General features: G+C 46.5%; 2 protein-coding genes across 9 annotated transcripts in view; one reads left to right on the top strand and one right to left on the bottom strand.

The window, feature by feature from the left end:
- Window positions 1-8,162, bottom strand: part of TRIP13 (thyroid hormone receptor interactor 13) — a 45,070-nt gene extending 36,908 nt beyond the window's left edge. Inside the window, exons 1-2 of one of the 4 annotated variants that reach the window (XM_089776465.1) lie at window positions 8,032-8,162; window positions 2,788-2,890 (exon numbers count right to left, since the gene is read on the bottom strand). In XM_089776465.1, the coding sequence (XP_089632591.1) occupies window positions 2,788-2,890; window positions 8,032-8,098 (170 nt within the window). In that variant the 5' untranslated portion in view covers window positions 8,099-8,162. The other 3 variants (XM_075921576.2, XM_075921577.2, XM_006113042.5) reach the window with 3 other exon arrangements.
- Window positions 8,048-21,206, top strand: part of BRD9 (bromodomain containing 9) — a 45,253-nt gene continuing 32,094 nt past the window's right edge. For all 5 annotated transcript variants that reach the window (XM_075921575.2, XM_075921574.2, XM_075921573.2 and 2 more), the window contains exons 1-4: window positions 8,048-8,172; window positions 10,387-10,601; window positions 14,723-14,855; window positions 19,786-19,846. In XM_075921575.2, coding sequence (XP_075777690.1) covers window positions 8,097-8,172; window positions 10,387-10,601; window positions 14,723-14,855; window positions 19,786-19,846 — 485 coding nt within the window. In that variant the 5' untranslated portion in view covers window positions 8,048-8,096. The remainder of the gene's footprint in view (window positions 8,173-10,386; window positions 10,602-14,722; window positions 14,856-19,785; window positions 19,847-21,206) is intronic.

Below are 21,206 nucleotides of genomic sequence, written 5' to 3'. Positions count from 1 at the left end.
TTCGTCTTGCCTTCCTGTCTGTTTTAATTAAGGGCTTAAATTCCGGCAATTCTGGCAACTGTTTCAGACATGAACTTCTGAGGCACTTCAGACAGCTAGAATTGGGAGGAACGGGGAAAAGGAAGGTTTCTTGCATCCAGTGCAAGGCCTGGAGACTATGGCATGCCTGAGAACTGGGCATGGGAACCCAGACCAAGCGGGAAAAGAACACATTAAGTACAAACAATACTAAATAAATAGTATTTATCTAGTAGTTTTGTAGCTAGCTTGATAAATTTCAACACTAGAAAACAATTGTAGAGAAAGAAAATACTTACGTTCTAAATATAGGTTGGACCTTTCTGGTCCAGCACCCTCAGGAACTGACTGGTCTGGACAAGGGGATTTGCTGGACTAAGGGAGGTTCCTCCCCAGTGGCCCATGCTAAACTGCTGCCACTGCCCACCTTGTTGCTGCCTGGCCAGCTGTCTCTCCCTGGACTGGAGCTCTCCAACTCCTGCTGCTGCTGGGGTTGGAGCTGTGCAGCAGGGCTTGGAGTTGTGCGTCCAGGGTTGGAACTCTCTGGCTACAGCCAGGGATGGAGCTTCACAACCACTGCTGGCCCCCGCTACTGCCCAGTTGTTGGGGCCAGATCTCCCTGCTGCCCCCACCACCACCACACACAGTTCTTCCTACCAGAACACAGATGTTGCCAGACCAGAGAATGCCGGTTAAGGGAGGTACAACCTGTACCATCACAGGCAATAAGGAGGAACTGAAAGGGATCAGGGATGGCACTGACCTTTATATCATTGCACATAAAGCAGCAGAGGACACATGTTGCCTTGAGGAGTACCACTAATGGAAAAAAACCTCCAGTGTTAGTGCACTAGTGTGCACACAGATGAAGTGGAACAGCCATTAAAATCAAAAGAACATTACTGACTGCTTGACTGCGGCAACGGAAACTCTGAATGCAACGCTAGCAGCTTTATTGAATGAAACTCAGTTATGCAACCTAGAGCTTTTGCTTGAAAAGGAAGAAAAGGGGATAGAAGGCTCTATATTTAGCTTGAAGACTCCGTTATCCCAGGCTGAGAACAAATGACAACTCAGGATGATATGGCAACAAAAGAGAATCTCTAGTTTATTAAAAGATTTGGGGAAAAGGAAACCTATTTTACCTCTAAGTAAACAATGCATTTTAGCAGTTAACCATTTTAAGCACAACAGAACTTTTCCTTTTGTATTCCTATATTCAGCAGTTTACTAGTCAGACCATATTTTTTTTTTGTTTGTATCAGTTTTCCTCTACTTGATGAAAAATGCTTTATTAGAACTAAAATTAGTAATAGTCATTTTAACTTGTGATGATTTGTTTAGTCTAGGAGAGGGATTATACCAAAACACACTTGAAATATTAAAAACTTTAGACACAAAGTTTTAAAAATCCATGTAACATTTAATTATCATGGTCATAAGCATTTTGTGAATCTCCATAGATAGCTATTACTATTGTTTGGCAGTATCCAGAAGCATGCTAACTATTACACAGAAATCACAGAAAAATCATAGTCCTTGCTCTCAATTTGCAGCCTCAACTGGAGATGTGACGAAAAGTGAAGGATAAGGCTTGCAACACTATAGTTACAAACATACCAAGATATGCACATACATAAATTGAGTGAGTCTGAAGAGTTTTGTGTCTTTGTTACACTTGTTTGTGTACAAGCAGTTTCTTAGGGCAGGGCTAGTAAAGTATTTTTAAATTGCTGTTATTCATAGCATGATTCTCCATCACTGAAGCTGACAGAATATGAAAAGCTAATAAATATAGTCTGGAGGCCCATCATATTAATCCAGCATTCAATAGAAAAAAATTTCAAAAACCAGTGCAAAGATACTAAGATAACTTATTGCATGACTGTTTTCCATGTCCTTTATAAACATACTAAGGTGATATCTGCCTAGTACACAGTACGTTTTCATTGACTTTTTTAAAAAAACAGAGCTATTAAGAAAATATGAAGGTCTGTTTCCAGAAATTATCTTGCCAACACTAGTTACTCATTTAATATAATCATCTAATGACTGATTCATCCCATTTTATTTAAATGGAGGACAAATTAATTTGCCTACGCAAAAGAAAAAAGTGAAAGCTATAGAACTTTACATAACTAAGTCTAAAGTACTTAAAGGCAAGGAAATATTTGTAGACCTCCTAAGTTTTGCATGTATCACACAATATATTAAGTGGTAATCATTTTTTAAAAATAACTTTGTTTTGTTGTGTTCAAATATGACCCAAAACAAACAGCACTTTTTCATAACTAATCCAAAAAAGAAACATTTGTCAATAAAAAGATTATATACGAGCACTCTGTGTGTCATACAAAATTTACATTTACATACTTGTATTATCCTGACAGTGTTACGATTGTCAGGGTTTGTTATTAGACAACATGTATATTATTGTCATAAAAAAGTAGATACATCCTTAATAGCTGATATTTAATCAGATGATTACAATACTATCAATACTGACACAGTAATATCAAGATAAAAATATATTAAATAAAAATCCAAGGTCAGAGTTAACTTTATGGCAGTGAAATGTGCATTTCTTAAAAGGAACAATAAGTTTAATATACAGATGGTACAACTTTTTATTTTTCTTTAGTTAACTGGTTGTTAGTGGTAACCACCTTTACTTGAAATGAAGATTTTTTTAGAAAAGCTACTAAGTTCTTGTGATGTATGTTGGACTTCATTTGTATACTTATGAAATGGTCAAAATATAAACCAAACCTGTTTGATTTCTGATGAACTTCTACATGGATCTGCACAGAATCACAAACATTTGGAAGTGCCTGTTTTAAGTCATCAGCTGCCTCATCCATTTTATTCATTCCTAAAAAGAAAATAAACAGTTTTGATTACAAAAATGCCTCCATTAACCTTTATTTTGAAAAGCTATGAAAACATCAAAATGAAAAAAATATCTGCCCCTTTTTCTAAAAATAATGCAAAGTTAATACTTATGAAATATCAGTGGGAATGTACAAGTGTGGCTATAACACTTTCTGGAAGATAGGGTTGTAAGCGACTAGTCACCTACTCGACTATCCAATAAGCAAAAGCTTATTTGATAGTCGACTAGTCAAGGGGGGGAAGCAGGAGCCGGTGCTGGGGGAAGCCGGCTTAAAAGCCAGTTCCCCCAGCACAGCTGATTCCCAGCTCACGCTCAGTTCCAGAAGCTGCACCTCTGCTTTTTAAATGTATAAAGAGCCGGCAGGCTCTTAGTACATTTAAAAGGCTGGTGTGCACAAGGAGGAGGGAGAGCCAGTGCAAGCTGAGAATCAGCTGTCCCAGATCACACTGGGCCCCCCTCAGTGTGCTTCAGACTTTTAAATGTATTAAAAACTGGCAGGCTCTTAATATATTTAAAAAGGCAGAGCTGCAGCAGGGTTAGTTCCCAGGGCTAGGAGCTAACCCTCCTGTGGCTCCCCTGCTTACTGACTAATCGATGGAAAATCCATCGACTAGTTAATTAGCTGAATAAACAAAATTTAACATCACCACTAGAAGAGGGCTGTTTAATCTTTCCACCAATCCCTCCTCCCCAATTTATGAAAAAGAAAATACAGAGTTTTTTTTAAATGTAACACTTGAAGCAGTGATATTCAAATCCAGGCAAATATATGCAAATTTCCATACCACAGTCCACAACTCTACATGAATTAGATAAGCTTTCGGCCATTCACATCTACAAACTTCTCTATAAACTCATTCTGTTGCATTGTTTAGATGAAATACATGGATAAAGGCATTGGCATAACCCTTGTCATTGTCCAATGTTAAGCAAGATCAGGAAATAGACACTCCAATCTGCTTAGTACCATGACAAACACATGATTAACATTCATGTAACCTTTCATTAAGAAAAAAGTTAACACATTTGAAATGTAAAGTACTGAGGCTTCCATATTTAACATTTTTTTTCTTTCCCTTTATTTAGAAAGGAATTTTAGATAAAAATCTCCCAGTATTTGAAAGTCTCAAAAGCCAGTATAAAAAAAATGGTGGTAATTGACCTAGGGAAAAGAAGTCAGTAGAAATTTACTGAAGTTTTTGTTAAAGTTTGATCCTGTGTCATCAAAGGTGGCGCTTGGGATTTAGTTTCTCTCTGGCCCAGTCATGTCAAGACATCCCTCAGGATTAGGATGAAAATCTGGGATTCCAGAGATGGTGGGGATTCAGTCATGATGAAGCTAGCTCCAGCAACCAGTCTCGCCCCACTCTACGTTTCTTTCTTTACAGACCCAAAAAGGGAGTGAGGATGGAACAATCCATCCCCTCATTATTTTGTCCATCAGTTAGCATTTTGGAAACTAGGTCTAATTTTGATTCACTAGTTTCTGGTTCTACACTTGCCTTGTTTATCAAACATGCTCTTGACACAATTATTCTCTTGCTACTTCATATTAAGGATGTAAAATATCGGGTAATTGACTAATCAAATAGCCAATGCATTTTTGCATCAACTACTGTAGTCGATAGGGAACCTCCACCTTTGAAGTGTAGCAACAGCCTTTGGGCTGTTGCTACATTTCAAAGACAAAAGCACAAAAGCCCTGGGTCAGCTTGGGATTTCCCTGCAGATCCCCAGGCCCAGCAATGCTGCTGCTTTGAAGTACCCTGCCTTCCCCCTGCTTCGCCCCTTGCTGCCTCTATCTGATAGAGGCGGGGGGGGGGGGGAGGCGGGGGGGGAGGGGAAGGGGAGCGACTAGTCCTTCACATCCCTCCTTCATATTATTTAAAATATTCTATATAGAATTTATGCAGGACTCAGTCATACAGCTTATTATAAGTTTAGACTAACAAATTGTCATAACTTCAGACTTTAAAAAGGTAATTTTTTAAAAAGGAAAAACGTACATAAAAGTGATAACCTAAAAAAGTTGTATCAACTTGTATTTACCATGACAAGCAGTGTCCTTTGTCAGGCTCATCAAACATCCACAGCTTCTTCAAAGACAGAAGCTGCACCCCCTTTCAGAAAGGGAAATACTGCTGCTGGGTGAGGCAGGTTGCCTGAAGGATACCCTGAGTGTGGTCCTACTAAGAAAACCATAACATTCCCCTGCCTAATCCAACGGCACACACATTACCCCAACCCCTACGCTGCTGTAACTGCTGAAATTTTCAGAGACATGTGAGGGGGCATGCAGCAACCCAGAACTGGTGTGCATAAAGGGAGATAGCCAGCTCCAACCTATGACCCCCTCCCCCCACCAAGTGTTGCTGCTTCTGATACAGAGGCAACAGCACAGGATGGGGGAAGGCAGCTCCACAAGAGCCAGTATGCATTGGGAGTTGGCTACCCCGAGAGCCCTGCACATACCAGCTCACACTTGCTCCCTCCCCTACCTCCCACTATTGTCTCTGATACAGAGGCACCAGCACAGGATGGCAGGCAGCTCCCATGCATACCTGGAGCCTGCATGTAACAATGCACGTTAACTCATGAGCCCAGGCTCATGAGTTAACTGTGTACGCTGTTAAACTTCCACATCCAAAATTTGTATAGAGGCAATATTTTCTGTCATCTTATCTATTACTTTCTTAATGATTCCCAGTACTGTTCGCTTTTTTGACCGTCAATGGAGGTTTTCAGAGACCTATCCACAATGACATCATGATGTCTCAAGTGGTAAGAGCTAATTTAGAACTCATCATTCTATACTCAGTTGGGATTATATTTTCCAATATGCATTACTTAGCATTAATCACCACTGAATTTCATCTGTCATTTTGTTGCCTAGTCACACAAGTTTTCTAAGATCCTTTTGAAGCTCATTGTAATCTGTTGTGGTCTTAACTATCTTGAGCAATTTTGTATCAGTAGCAAATTTTATCATTTCAATGATTACCCCTTTCTTCAGATCATTTATGAATACATTTAATAAGATTGATCACCAATACATATCCCTGGGGAATAGGGATATTAAGTAGCGGTTAATTTGCTAATCAAGTAGTTCATTGAATTTCCATCGACTACTCGATAAGGAAGAGCAGTTACAGCACTTACTTCTGGCTGACGTCAAACCTCACCACAATCCCCCACTACTGTTCTGCATTCTTAAAGTGACCAGGAGGAACCAGTGTGCAAAGACGCTGGCTTAATCCTTGGTCCCACACCAGGTCTCAGGACAACCCCTGCTGCTGCTCTGCATTCTTAAAAGGACAGAGCAGCCAGTCCCGCAGGTCTCAGCACAAGCCCCCTCCCACACTCCACTGCTCTACACTATTGAAGGGACAGAGCAGCCAGTCCTGTGAGTCTCAGCACAAGCTCCCCCCTGCTGCCACTCTGCACTATTAAAAGAACAGAGAAGCCAGTCCACAGGTCTGAAATTGAGACCTTCAGACCAGCTCCTATATCCTTTTAATTGTACAGAACAGCAGCAGGGATGGGGTAGGCCTTTTGCTGAGACCCACGGGACCAGCTGCTCTGTCCTTTTAAGAATGCAGAGCAGAAGCAGGGGGTTGTCCTAAGACATAGCAGGGGACCAGGGATTGAGCCAGTGTCTTTGCATGCCATCTGGTACATAACACTTCTGTACTTCCCCCACTCCAAATCTGAGTCTATCATACACTGGAAACCCCTGTCCTGAGCCTCTCACATCCTCAAACTCCTGCACCCACACATCCTCAGTCTCCTACCACAACACTGCTGCACCCTCCACACACTGCAAAACCGTGTCCTGAGCTCATCATATTCCCAACCTCCCTGTCCTGAGCGCCTCACACACCCCAACCCAGACTCCTACATCCACAAGCTTGTGGCTTGCTCAGCACCCCAACCCTCCACCTGACCCCAACACTCCCCAGCCTGCAGCACCCTCCCTAAGCCAGCATCCCCTTCTCCACCTCCTCCTGCACCCAGATTCCCTCCCAGAGTTTGCACCGCTCACCCTTTCCCACACCTAAATCCCTCATTCCCACCACAAAGCCCGCACCACCTGTCTCAACCCAGTAAGGGCACAGCTAGACTACAGGAGTTTTTTCCAGGATTCCAGAGGTATCCTGGAAAATAAACTCTTCTGCGTCCAAGGACAGGTTTGTTGTTCTACTTTTTTTTTTTTTAAAGCAGAAAAGCAAACATGCTCTTTCGGCAACTCCTGTATTCCTTGTTTCACAAAGAATTAGGTGGCTTCTGAAAGAAGGGGTTTTTCTTACATTTGGCCCAGTCTAGACAGGCCAAATGTTGGAAAAACCTCTTCCTGCAGAATAATAATAATAATAATAATAATAATAAGGCAGTGTGGCCATACCCTGAGAGCGTATAAGGGCTGGGGATAGCAAGTGATGGAGAACAGAAGGGGCGGGACTTCAGGGAAGTGGTGGGGTCTTGGAGGAAGGATGGGGGAGGGGTAGATCCTGGCTTGTTCTGACATTTTAAAAGTGCTCTTGGGCGTAAAAAGGTTGGAGACCCCCCCCCCCCCGCTTCACCTCTTCCCTTGACAGATCAGCCATTAACACAAGGAAGCCCAAACCTTCCACCGTGTCTGCGCTAACGAAAGAGGGGGGGGGTGGGGGAGAGATCGGTGGGTTTTTACCGTTAAACCACCAAAAGCCCCGGTGCGGGGGCCTTGACAATCGCAAAACGCGGCCTCACAGCCTCGGGCCCATCATCGCCCTGGCAACGCAACAGCCGCGCCCTGGGCCGGCGAGCACCCGGGCCTCACGCGCCACCGGGCTGCCCTGGGGCCCGCGCAGGCGCAGCCTTGGACCCAGGCCGCTGAGCGGAGCCTTGTGGGGCTCCAGGGAGCCCGATCCTGCGCCAGCACGAAGAGCCGCAGCCCCTCCCCCCAGCACGAACGTACCGCTCCGCGCGCCGCTGCCGCCACTGAGGGAAGGGCCGGGCTCGCGCACCAGCCACAGCAGCCGCCGCCGCCGCTTTTGAAAAAAACCCGGGGAGGGAAACCCCGCCCCCTGCCCCGGAAGCTCGCGCGCGCCGGTGGCCACTTCCCCTCCATGCCTTCCGCTCACCCGGAAGTGCATCGCTTCTCCCGTCGCTTCCGTTTCCGGCTGTCTCCGGCCGCGGCGGGGCCGCCATGGGCAAGAAGCACAAGAAGCACAAGACGGAGAAGGCCGAATGGCGCTCGGCGGCCGCGCCCCCCACGTACAGCGGTGCGCGCCGGTGACTCGGCGGGGTCGGCCCCGGGTTTTCGGAGCTGGGGGCGGGGCTGAGAGCCGGGCCGGCGCCGCAGGGGGAGGCGGAGACACCGACACCTGCTCTCGTGCTGCCGCCTCCCGCGCGCGCACGCAGGGAGACCCGGCGCGGAGCCTGGTCCTGCTCCCCTGGGGGCTGCAGCTGGCACGAGAGCGGCCGGACTCGGCCAGATGCGCGGCAGCAGCAGCTGACGTGCGGGGCTGGGGATAGCCCCGAGCCCAGCTCCCGCCGCGGAGACAAGCGATGAGTCCGGCCTTGATCTGGTTCGCTCACCCCTCCCGAGAGCCCAGCAGGGCCCTGGGCAGCCCGCCGTGCTCTGCATCGGGCTACGGCAGCAGCGCCTCGCACCACATGTGCGCACCTCTTCGTGTGGCAATACCGTCCTTCCTAACCCACCTTTTCTCTCTAATAGCCTGGCCAAGTACAGCCTTTGTGCATTTACGTGCTTATCGCAGTGTTCCTCGATCTTCGGTATCAGAGGGGTAGAGCCCTGTTAGTCTGAATCTGCAAAAGCAGCGAGGAGTCCTGTGGCACCTTATAGACTAACTGAAGTGTTGGAGCATAAGCTTTGTGGGCAAAGACCCACTTCGTCAGATGAAGTGAGTCTTTGCCCATGAAAGCTTATGCTCCACCACTTCTTTTAGTCTATAAGGTGCCACAGGACTCCTCATCGATCTTCAGTGTATGTACTAGGGATGTGAAACTATAACTGAGTACACTCATCCTGCCAGAGCTGGGGCTGCCCCTGGCTCCTTGTGCCAGGGTTGCAGTTTTCTTTAAAACTTGGTAGCAAACACCTGCCATATAATACTACGTGTATTTAATTTTAAATTAATATCTGATAATGACTTAAATTAATAGCTGATAGTAAGTAAGAGCCTCAATTTCTGTTCAAAACAAAAAGCTTCATAAATATTAGAGTATGATTCTGGAGAAAGGAGACAATTAAACACTGCCATAAAAACTTTGGAATGTACAACCTAAGGGTCTATAAACTATTCTGACACAAGTCTTTGGCTACGTCTAGACTGGCATGATTTTCCGGAAATGCTTTTAACGGAAAAGTTTTCCGTTAAAAGCATTTTCGGAAAAGCGCGTCTAGATTAGCAGGACGCTTTTCCGCAAAAGCACTTTTTGTGGAAAAGTGTCCGTGGCCAATCTAGATGTGCTCTTCTGCAAAAAAGCCCCGATCGCCATTTTCGCAATTGGGGCTTTTTTGCAGAAAACAGCTCTCTGCTGTCCCTTTTGCGCAAAAGTTTTTCGGAAAAAGACTTTTGCCCAAACGGGAGCAGCATAGTATTTCCGCAAAAGCACTGACAATCTTACATGAGATCGTCAGTGCTTTTGAAGAAATTGAAGCGGCCATTGTAGACATCTGGCAAGTTTTTCCACAAAAGCAGATGATTTTGTAGAAAACCTTGCCAGTCTAGACACAGCCTTTATGTAGTTCTCTCTCTTTTTATTAAACTGTGCCATCTTCATTTTTGCGCTCTCTAGTCATTTTAAATAAGATGGTAAATTAAATTAATATGACAAAGAATCAAATGACTGCAGTTTACAATCATGGGGACTTGCTTTAAAAATGCTTGCAATTCTTTTGGCCTCACATGAACACAGAATATTTATTAGAAAGTTGTAATCTATGTAATGTGTGCTATTTAGTGGTGCAAGAGAAAATTACTTAAGCAAAAAGTACAAATGCTGATTTAAAAACCCCACAGTATGTGTAAATTATTGCCACAATAATTTTTTGTAATACAAACAATTATAAATGGTTGATTTAATTTCTGGCCAGACAGTGAAGTGTGGGGATTCTTACTTTAGAAACTTAACTGGCTAGATCATTGATACCTTAACTGCAAACATTGATACCTATGCTTTAACTTTTTCAGGTAAGTAGAGCTAAGCATGTGTGAATATTTTCAGATTGGTACCCAGTTGTTTCTAGAACATAGAAAGTTAAATTTAAGGAAACCAACACTGTTTGCTCAGAACTGCTGTTTCCTATTTCTGGTCTGTCAATTTGAGATTTTATCTTTTAAAACTCCTTCATATACGTTTCACAGTCTTATACTACTTTGCAAATGAAATTTTCAATAAAAAGATGCTATCTGATAACAGGTATTGTTGTTTATACTGTATTTGAGTTTTTTTACTCTGCTCTAATTTAGATTATGTGGATAAGCCCCTGGAAAAGCCCTTGAAGCTGGTGCTTAAAGTTGGAGGAAGTGAGGTCACTGAACTGTCAGGATCAGGGCATGATTCAAGTTATTATGATGACAGGTCAGATCATGAGCGAGAACGTCACAAAGAAAAGAAGAAGAAAAAGAAGAAAAAGTCTGAGAAAGAAAAGCATCTTGATGACGAAGAGAGAAGGAAGAGAAAGGTAAACATATTCTTTTTGTATTTGCTTGTCATATCTGAAAAGTGTGTCTTTTCCATTTAAATGCACATTTGTTTTAAAATTCATTTCACTGAGCGCCATAACTAAAACATAGCAGTATTATTTCTTTCCACCACATCTAATCCTGTGAGGGTACTTTTGGTACATATTCATCTTTGGGGGAAAAAAGCTTACTTTTTTGTTTCATGAATAAGTTTTCTGTCCTCTATGTTGGATGACTTAATTGCATGTGGGACTGTCTCTGAAGATTGCTTTGGTGCAGAATAAGACAACCTTCTTGCTTTGCCAAGTGTTATGCTGGATTGCTTGTTACTTGACTGTTATATATCACATCGTCGTCTTGTTAACATCGGATGACAATTCAGAATGTTTATAGATCTATAGGGCCCTATATGTGGCTTTTACAGAATTCAGTAATTTTGTTACATAATATCAATTTATTTTTTCAGTTTTTATTAATTTACATTTTTACGCTTATAGAAAATTATGGCTGGGGTCAGACTAATGACAGTTAAAACTTTATGGACTGTTAAGACAGATTGTCAACATGTTAATATATGAACTAAATAGCTATATTAGAGTTTGATTTAAGTACTTAGGCAGAATTTTTCTTTTTGTACATTTCAGTTATTTTAGGGGTTTGTTGGGTTGGGTGCTAGTGACTGCTGATGTTTCAGTTCTTGGACAAAATATGTGGGGTGGGCAACTAATAGTTCTTTGGTTTAATTACCTGGGAGTCTCTGTAAGGGTATGTTAATGTTTCCTGAGATGACAGGAATAGTTATTTTCCTACAGTTTGTGAAATGTCTTTATGCTCCTCACATACATTTAAGTATTCATATGATCAGGGGTCGACAAATTATGGAAAACCCTACTCCCCAGACAAAAAAGGGACTCACCACCCTCCCCCACAAAAAAGTGTTTTTTTAATGGCATAAATTTCTAATAAGAATAAGCACAGTAATTACTAATAAGTTTATTAATAAATATCACCCAGGTTATTAATAAATATCTTATAAATCTCTGCCTTTTCTCTCTGCTGCCATGTCTCCTCCCCTTGCTCCATCAGCTCCCCTGGTACCTGCTGCCCCCCAACACCTCACCCTCTGCAGTCCTGACTCCTGCCCTTCTCACTGCCCTCAGCCTTCCTGAGACCTCCCCCCTCCACCAGCCCTTCTCTCCGCCCTGTGCCCACTCCTCCAGTAGCTCCACTCTGATCATGTGAGCTACCCCTCCTCGTCCCCGCTCCTAACACCTCCCTCTACACACCTACCCTGCCTCTCTCCTCCGGTGCTGGTCCCTCCCCTGCAGGTGTCTTCCCTTCTGCTTCACCCCCGGAATCCCTTTGCACCTGCACCCTCTTGGTGCCTCCCTCTTCCCTCCCTGCCCCTGCCCCCTTTGCTCACTTTTTCCTTGATACCCACCCCCTCACCACCTTCTGCCCCTGTTCCCCTCATGCCCCTGTGCCCTCACAGATGACTTGCTCCATCCCTGCCTTCCTCATGCTCACCCCTTCTTTCAAGCCTTCTCCCAGCACTTCCCCCTCTCTCTCCCCCTCTAGTCCCCAGTTCCCTTACCCGTTCCTCTCCCAGCATCACCCTGTCCTCCCTCCCACTGACACCTCCCCTCCTGCCCTTTTCCTCATTGTCTGCACTTGGCCCCCTGGAATTTGTCTCTCCTGCACCCCTGTCCCTTGGTGCCTTCCCCTTTCTTCTTCTCCTGACCTCTTCCCGTCAGCACAAGCTCCTTCCCCATATTTTTCCCCTCCCCACAGCTCAGCCTAGCCCCTTCCCCTCCCCAGGGGCCAGCTCTAGGTTTTTTGCTGCCCAAAGCAAAACATCCCCCCCCCTTGTTGTCTTTTACATGTTTGCATTTTGCAATGGGTTTTTTTTTGTTTGTTTTCTTTTTTGTCCCGGCATTTTAGCCCTATGAATAATAAATAGCATTTTCATTCGTTTTTTTCCATAAAGGCAAAGGCGCTTCAAGTGAACTCCCCCTTTCACTTGCTGCTGGGTCACAGCAGCCTTTTCCCTACCCTGTCCAGCCCCTCCCTATGATCAAGCACCCTTCACTCCCGACCCACAGGGGAGCAGGGTGCAGGGACAGCACAGAGCCAGAGGGGTGCAGGGAACAGTGAGGGAGTACGGGGGTGGCGCGGGTAACGGGAGGCACAGAGCCAGAGGGATGATGGGATCGGGGGTAGCAGGGTGCGGTGGAGGCACGAGGAATGGGACGTGGGGAACGGGAGGGACAGGGATCGGGGTCTAGGGGCAATACAGGGAACGGGCAGCACAGAGCTGGGGGGGCAGGGATCGGGGAGGAGCAGGGTGCGGGGGTGCGTTGGAGACACAGAGAATGGGACGCGGGTAACAGGAGAGGCAGAGGGATCGGGGTCTAGCGGCAGTGCAGGGAATGAGCAGCACAGAGCTGGGGGTGCAGAGATCGGGGGGAGCAGGGTGCGGGGTGTAAGGGCGGCGCAGAGCCAAAGGGTTGCAGGGAAGAGGGAGTGCAGGGAGTCCGGGGTGCAGGGGAGGCGCGGGGAACGGGCAGCATGGAGACAAAGGGGGCTGGGGCCGTGACAGGACTAGAGCCGGCGGGGTGGGCCCTGGCTGTGCCACGCGCCGCAGCCAGCTCCCAGGGACACGCGGCCAGAGCTGAGCTGCCTCGGCCCTTTAAAATCAGCGGGGCCAGGTCACACCAGCATCCTGGCGTCCCGCCCCGCCTCCTCGCACTGGAGCTGCACGCAGGCAGCCCGGTGGGAAGAATCGCCGCACTTCTCCCTTCCCAGCTGCGCTGTGCTCCTCCGCCGGCTGGCAGATCGGATGGGGCCGTGCTACCCATAGTGCAGGCTTCGGCCAGCCCGTCACAACAGCCCACCGGGCCAGTCCACCCCTGCACTTGCCAGCTGGAAAAACCTACTCGCCACAGGCGAGCGGGTGAGTGCATTTGTTGAGCCCTGCATATGATAATTTGCAGAACAATGTACTAAATGATTTTATTATAAATCTTTTACATTTATCAGTCTCCATGATGGTGTGTCTTCATTTGAAAATGTTGCAGTTTTAAAATCTGATGTGTGTCATCTCGTTGGTTTTATGACAATGAGAAGGGGAGAGTCCCAGCTTTAGGTATATAAACATCTTTAGGTATAGAAAATCTATTTTAGAACATGTTTAAAGGGTTCTCTAGTCTCTTTGAGATATGCGCAGATGCCCTTGATAACTAAGGTGGTTGGTCCTTTACTGAAAGGAGAGGGGTTTGTTTTGATAGCCTTATAACATTTTGTAATATGCCCTAAAATAGTGCTTATATAATGTACATAAAGTTCATGGTTTGGTGTGAAACGGGAAACCCTCGCCATTCACAGTGAATGTATCCCTGGCACCACTACAAACAACAGAATTTGAGAGTACTGGGAGATGTAGCTCCCCATGGCTTCTGAACTCACTGCTGGGAACTCACTGCAGCTCTCAGAAGCTGTGGGGAACTCACCACCACTCCGGGCAGCCATGGGGAACTCGCCTTCCCTTTCCCCTCCCAAGATGGGACAGGAGACCCCCCCCCCCCATAAATACATGGAACGGTGAATAGTGATTCTGCAAATCACTAGGGTCTTCTGCATAAACACTTTATTGGCCCTCATTTGCAATAACCTTCATTTCTCACTTATTTCTTTGCTATTTGTAAATGACATGGCTTTCCCAGACTTGCTCTACTGAAAGCTGTAGATGTTGGAAAAGATCAGACTGTCCTATATACCATTACAGGCATGCAGTTAGTGACATCAGGTGCAATAGAGACTTGCAAGAGAAGATCTGTCAAATATCTCCAATCTTGCAATGTATTTGTAGTTGCTCTACTGCAGAGTTTGAGTCTTCTATGTACTACATAATATAGTTAGTGTGCAGTGAACTGTGTTAACTGAAACATGCAAAGCTACAGGCTTCATGCTTCATTTTAGTTACTATGAATGAGATATCACAGCTCACCAGTTAAGCCTGGTATTGCTTGGATACTTAGTACCATTTTTAAATTTGGTACTGAATGTCTGAATCTGAATTGCCCTTTGTGTATATATCTATTTCCTCCACTTGCAATATTAGGAAGAAAAGAAGAGAAAGAGGGAGAAAGAGCAGTGTGACACTGAAGGAGAAACAGATGACTTTGATCCTGGGAAAAAAGTGGAAGTTGAGCCACCTCCAGATCGTCCAGTCAGAGCTTGCAGAACTCAGCCAGGTAAGTAACAAAGACTAGATAGGAAGCATGGTACATTTAAATTTCCTAGGATGTTCTTTAATTTTTTTCATAAATGAGTGTTAAGATAGTACTTCTGATAATATACTGAAGTATTAAGCCTGGGGTGGCCAAACTGTTACAAAAAGCCAAAGTAGTTGTGCATATAGCACAAAGAGCTGAGGGGAGGAGTTGTCGAGCCAAAAAAAAAAAACAAGCCCGAGCCGCATTTGGTTGGGGGGGGGGGGGCCCACTGCCCCTTTAAAAAAGCCTTAGGTTGGCTTTTTGGTCACATCAGGCTCCCATCGGCCGGTGCCATTTTGCTTTGCCACGCTGGATGGCTCCCCAGCACCTGGTGAGCTCCGAGGGCTGGGGGCCATTTCTAGGGGCTCAGGGCTGGCTTTGCAAGCCACAGGGGAGGCTTTGCAAGCTGCACTTTAAGGGGGGAAGAACCGCATGCGAGTCACGGGTTAGCCATGGCTGTATTAAGCTTTCAAACATTATGAGGAGTTTTCTGTGGAAATGCCTGAATTTCAGCAAACTTCTCCAGGCTGGGAAGAAATTGTATTACAATTAGTTATGCCTCTTAATGCCTTTTGGGGCTTGATGGGTACCTTCCCAGGTGCCGGTTTAAAAAGTTTCTTTAGTTGTATCTTTTCAAGTTTATTTCCCTATTTGAAATATAAATAAGGATATTTATACATCATTTCTGTATTGCGGTTTGCTGTATGTGTACCAGAATATGATGAACTTCAGCTAAATGTAATTATTTTGATTGAACATGTAAAGGGCACCTGTGCATTTCTACAGCTTCCTGACATGACATTAAAATATCACCTATAATAAAATGCAGAAAGAAGCAAAGGAGCAACAGACCCCACACCAAAATTAGTTAGCAGAAAACATAACAAAATCCCTGTCCTTTAGGTTTCCCCAAGTCCCTTTTCCACTTCTATGTCATAGCCTTCCCTCAATGTCCTTTGCAAAAATTGGCCTTTGCAGTGTGCCCTAAGCGTTAGAAAATTCACACCATTTTGGACCAGTTCAGGAGGAAATTCACAGCAAGGAGCTCTCTTTTCTAAACTGTCAATCTTCAATTTAGGCACCTACCTGATGCTATTTGTGGAAAGTTCTTAGATACACGTTCTAAGTCATTAAATGGCTAGGCTTGGCTTATAGCACTTTAAAACTTTTCAGGTGCCAACAGGCAGTTAGTGCTTGTACCTGTAATATATGTGTTTATCCTTTCTCACTTTACAAATTCCATTGGACTCTAATGATTAGAGCCTGGAACCATCGCTCAATAATAAATTTCAATAACTTTTCTAAGCCATTGTTTCTTTGGTGTGTGGTTGTTTTTTTATGCATTCTTATTTCAGTCTTTGAAATCCTTTACTAACAGGACAAAGGAATCTCACTCCTCAATAACTTGGCTTAGGGCTGCTTCCTTGAATGGTACTTCAGTAAGGGTACATCTACGCAGCAACTTTATTTTGAAATAACTTAGTCCGTGTCTGCACAGCAGGCAGTTATTTCAAAATAATGTCAAAATACTGTCAAGATGGAGGACTTCTTACTTTGACTCCTGCAACCCTCATTGTACAAGGAGAAAGGGAAGTCAGAGGAAGAGTGCTTTATGTCAAAATAAGTGCTGTGTATTCCAGTTTTGGAATAAGATATTTTGAAATAAGATACGCCATTTGCATAGCTTATTTCGAGTTAAGCTCTGCTGTGTAGATGCACCCTAAATGTCTAGTGAAAATCTGGACCTGTATGAAAATTAATAGGTTTCATTTCAGTCTTCATAAATTTAGAAGTATGTTCCCAGTATGAGAACCATGTTACCAACTGAGCAAATCAATCCTGAGGAATTTGCGGATTAGAGTTGCTCCCTAAATTGTGCAGTTAGGATGGGCCATAATCCTACAGGTAATTAATATTTACTATCTCTGAAAACACTGGGGCATGGAAAGCTTGTCATATTTGAAACAGATGACTCTTCCATGTGGGCTTTAATCTGCTTAATGAGATATTTCAAAATATTGCTTGTTTAATTCAGCTGCTAAATTTGTGCATTCTCCTTGAAGTGCACAACTGGTAAGGGACCAGTGTGCACTTCATAGATTCATCTGTGCAATAGTTAATATACACCTGCGTTTCTAGCATCTGTGTTTGTTCTTTGTCTTTACATTTTTTTAAAATAACCCAAATCTTAGGAAAAGTGAAAGTAAAAATTTTTTGTAAATGGAATACAGGCAGTCCCCAACTTACGCGGATCCGACTTAAGTCGGATCCGCACTTACGAACGGGGCTTTCTCGCTCCGGAGCTCACAGGCAGCGGTCAGCCACCTCGACCTCCGGGGCGACAAAAGCTGCTCCTGGTGCCCCTGGTCTGCTGGGGACCGTCTCCAGCAGACCAGGGGCATCGGGAGCAAAGCCGCAGCCCCGGCGGGTTTGCTCACGGTGCCCCTGGTCTGCTGGAGACGGTCCCCAGCAGACCAGGGGCACCGGAGCAAACCCGCAGCAGCGGCGGGTTCCCGCGCTTCTGAGGCTTTGCCAGAGCAAAGCCTCAGAAGCGGGGGACTCCGCCGCTGCTGCGGGTTTGCTCCCGGTGCCCCATGTCTGCTGGGGACCGTCTCCAGCAAACCAGGGGCACCGGGAGCAAAGCGGTCCCGCGCCAGAGCAAAGCCTCAGAGGCGAGGCACCCCCCGCTGCCGCTTTGCTCCCTGTGTCCCTGGTCTGCTGGGGGGGGGGCGCAGCTAGTGTGCCCTCCCCAGCAGACCAGGCTTTTGTTGTGGACCCTGGGGCAGAGCAGCTGGGGCGCTGCCGGTTGGTCCCGCAGCGCCGCTCTGGGCACTACTGGACCAACCCGGCAGCACCCCAGCTGCTCTGCCCCAGGCGTCCTGATTCAGCTGCTGCTGGTCAGTTTCAGCAGCGGCTGAATCAGGACTCCTGGGGCAGAGCAGCTGGGGTGCTGCTGGGTTGGTCCAGTAGCGCCGAGGAGCGGTGCTACTGGAGCAACCCAGCAGCACCCCAGCTGCTCTGCCCCAGACGTCCCCAAGTCAGCCGTTGCTGAAACTGACCAGCGCTGACTACAGGAAGCCAAAGGCACAGTTGCTCTGCCCCGGGCTTCCTGGAATCAGCTGCTGATCAGTTTCAGCAGCAGCTGACTTCGGGTTCTTAAGTTGAATCTGTATGTAAGTCAGAACTGGCGGTCAGTTTCAGCAGCGGCTGAATCTGGACGCCAGTTCCGACTTACATACAGATTCAACTTAAGAACAAACCTACAGTCCCTATCTTGTACGTAACCCGGGGACTGCCTGTACTAGGTGCACTGGTAAAATGAAGTCAGAAATGCAGAAATCAGCACTTCTGCAGCCATATCTACATAGGCTTCGCATATGAAATAATTTTCCTGTTTAACAGATGCCTAAATATTATTCCTTGTTGTTAAATATTTGTCATAACATATGCAGGTTGTGTGTCATGCATGATTATATTAGTGTGGGCACCATAATACAGGCAGTCCCCGGGTTACGTACAAGATAGGGACTGTAGGTTTGTTCTTAAGTTGAATCTGTATGTAAGTCGGAACTGGCGTCCAGATTCAGCCGCTGCTGAAACTGATCAGTTTCAACAGTGGCTGAATCTGGACGCCAGTTCTGACTTACATACAGATTCAACTTAAGAACCCCAGGCATCCCCAAGTCAGCTGCTGCTGAAACTGATCAGCGGCTGATTCCAGGAAGCCCGGGGCAGAGGCTTCCTGTAGTCAGCCACTGGTCATTTTCAGCAGCTGCTGACTAGGGGACACCTGGGGCAGAGCAGCTGGGGTGCTGCTGGGTTGGTCCAGTGGCACCCAGAGCGACGCTACGGGACCAACCGGCAGCGCCCCAGCTGCTGTACCACAGGCGTCCGGAGCAAAGCCGCGGAGCACGGGGGCAGCGGGACAGCCCAGACGCGCCGTGGCTATCCTGCTGCCCTCGGGCTCCGTGGCTTTGCTCTGCTCTGCTCCCCGTCCCCCAGGTCTGCAGACCAGGGGGAGGGGGAGCAGAGTAGAGCAGAGCGGCGGAACGCGCGGCCAGCTGACAGCCCAGACGCGTCTGGGCTGTCAGCTGGCCGCGTGCTCCGCTCTGCTCCCCCCCCCCCCCTGCAGATCAGGGGGAGGGGGAGCAGAGCGGAGCACAGCAGAGCGGCGGAACGCGCGGCCAGCTGACAGCCCAGACGCGTCTGGGCTGTCAGCTGGCCGTGTGCTCCGCTCTGCTCTCCCTCCCCCTGGTCTGCAGACCAGGGGGAGGGGGAGCAGAGCAGAGCGGAGCAGAGCAGAGCAGAGCAGAGCGGCAGAACGCGCGGCCAGCTGACAGCCCAGACGCGTCTGGGCTGTCAGCTGGCTGCGCGTTCCGCCGCTCTGCTCTGCTCCGCTCTGCTCCCCCTCCCCCTGGTCTGCAGACGGGGGGGGGGGGGAGCAGAGCAGAGCGCGCGGCCAGCTGACAGCCCAGACGCGTCTGGGCTGTCAGCTGGCCGCGCGTTCCCCCGCCGCTTTGCTTCCTCTCCCTGGTCTGCTCGAGACCAGGGAGAGGAAGTGCCCCGTTCGTAACTGCGGATCCGACGTAAGTCGGATCCGCGTAACTCGGGGACTGCCTGTAGATATATTTCTTTTCCTTCTGTGCTGTATGAACATTTCTCATTGAATGAAATTAAATCATTCTGACACGTAGGGAGATAAAGCTTTATTGTCTGTCTTGAATGGATTTATTGTATTGCTTTTGCCCCCCCTTGAAATCAAAGACTTCACTGACTTTCTGGAGTGAGTTTGAGCTGCATTAATGAATTAAAGACTCATTTAGATTTAGAATGTGAACTTCGTTCTAAAGAAAAAAAAAATTTTATTCATCTGAACTTTATACAAAATTTTCACTCTGTCATATTACAGCTGAAAATGAGAGCACACCGATCCAACAATTATTAGAGCATTTCCTTCGTCAGCTACAAAGGTAGGTCTGTCTGTGATACAGACAGCTATCTAGATGGTAACTGATGCTTATTAACAAGCTGCTTTAGAACTTTCTAATTTGGTCTTCATTTTGGGATGGAACATTTAAAGATGGTCTACAGTTTAGTTTTAAACCATTGCTACCCTGTTAACAGAAACTATTCAAGACTAATTATATTTAGAAAAGTAGGAACTAGACGTTTCTGATCTCTTCAGTAGCTCGATTTTTGCTTTAGGGCCCGTTATGTACATTAATTACTTATTTTAGAGATTGAAAACAACAAACTTTTGTTCCATAACATGAAGTAATCTCTGGTAAAGGCTTGTAATTTATTCTCCTTCTGATTCAAATAAAAGCTCATATTTGATTAGTTGATAACTCACTAAGTAGGGGACTGGGTTTTTTTTTTTTCCATTTAATAATTTTTTGTAAGATATCAGCTCAGCAGTACAGTCCAAGCCTTTGAAAAATCACTAGTAAAACCTATTTTTCTCTCTCAATTATAAAACTGTAAATAAACACTGAGACTGTTAATCCTGAAACGAGTTAAGATCACCACTCTAAATTAGGGATGTAAGTGACTAGCATAAGCTTATTGGATAGTTGACTAATGATTCAACTAGTCACTCCTCTCCCCTTGCTGCCTCTATCAGAGAGAGGCAGCAAGCAGGGGAGCTGGTGCTGGGTACAGGGGAAGTAAAGGCACAGTGGGAAATGGCATGAGTGGGCTCTAATGCAGTCTTCGCTTCCATTGCTTCTGCTGCAATTCTGCTTTTGCAATGTACAAGAGCCTTACTGGAGCTCTTGTACGTTTCAAAGGCTCAGGTACCACAGGCAGCAGGGGGCCAGTCCCCCTCTGGCCCTGTACTCCCTGCAGGGCTTCCACTTTTGAACTGTAGTCATCAACTATTCGATTAGTTAAATACAGGCAGTCCCCGAGTTACGCGGATCTGACTTACGTCTGATCTGCAGTTACGAACGGGGTTTGCTGCCCGTCTCCCTGGTCTGCTGGAGACCAGCAGACCAGGGAGACGGGAAGCAAAGCTTCTGAGGACGCCGGCAGCGGGACAGCCGCGGCGCTTCTGAGCTGTCCGCTGCCCGCGTGCTCCGCGGCTTTGCTCCATGTCACCTCAGACCAGGGAGACAGGGAGCAATGCCGGGGAGCATGTAGGCAGCGGACAGCCCGGACGCGCCGCGGCTGTCCCGCTGCCGGCGTCCTCAAAGGCTTTGCTCCCCGTCTCCCTGGTCTGCTGGTCTCCAGCAGACCAGGGAGACGGGGAGCAAAGCCACGGAGCACGCGGGCAGCAGGACAGCTGCAGCGCGTCTGGGCTGTCCCGCTGCCCCCGTGCTCCGCGGCTTT

Source organism: Pelodiscus sinensis, chromosome 2, assembly GCF_052426305.1.
Source record: "Pelodiscus sinensis isolate ZL-2025 chromosome 2, ASM5242630v1, whole genome shotgun sequence".
NCBI classification, from domain to species: Eukaryota; Metazoa; Chordata; order Testudines; family Trionychidae; genus Pelodiscus; species Pelodiscus sinensis.
This window is presented reverse-complemented; position numbering and strand designations above follow the sequence as displayed.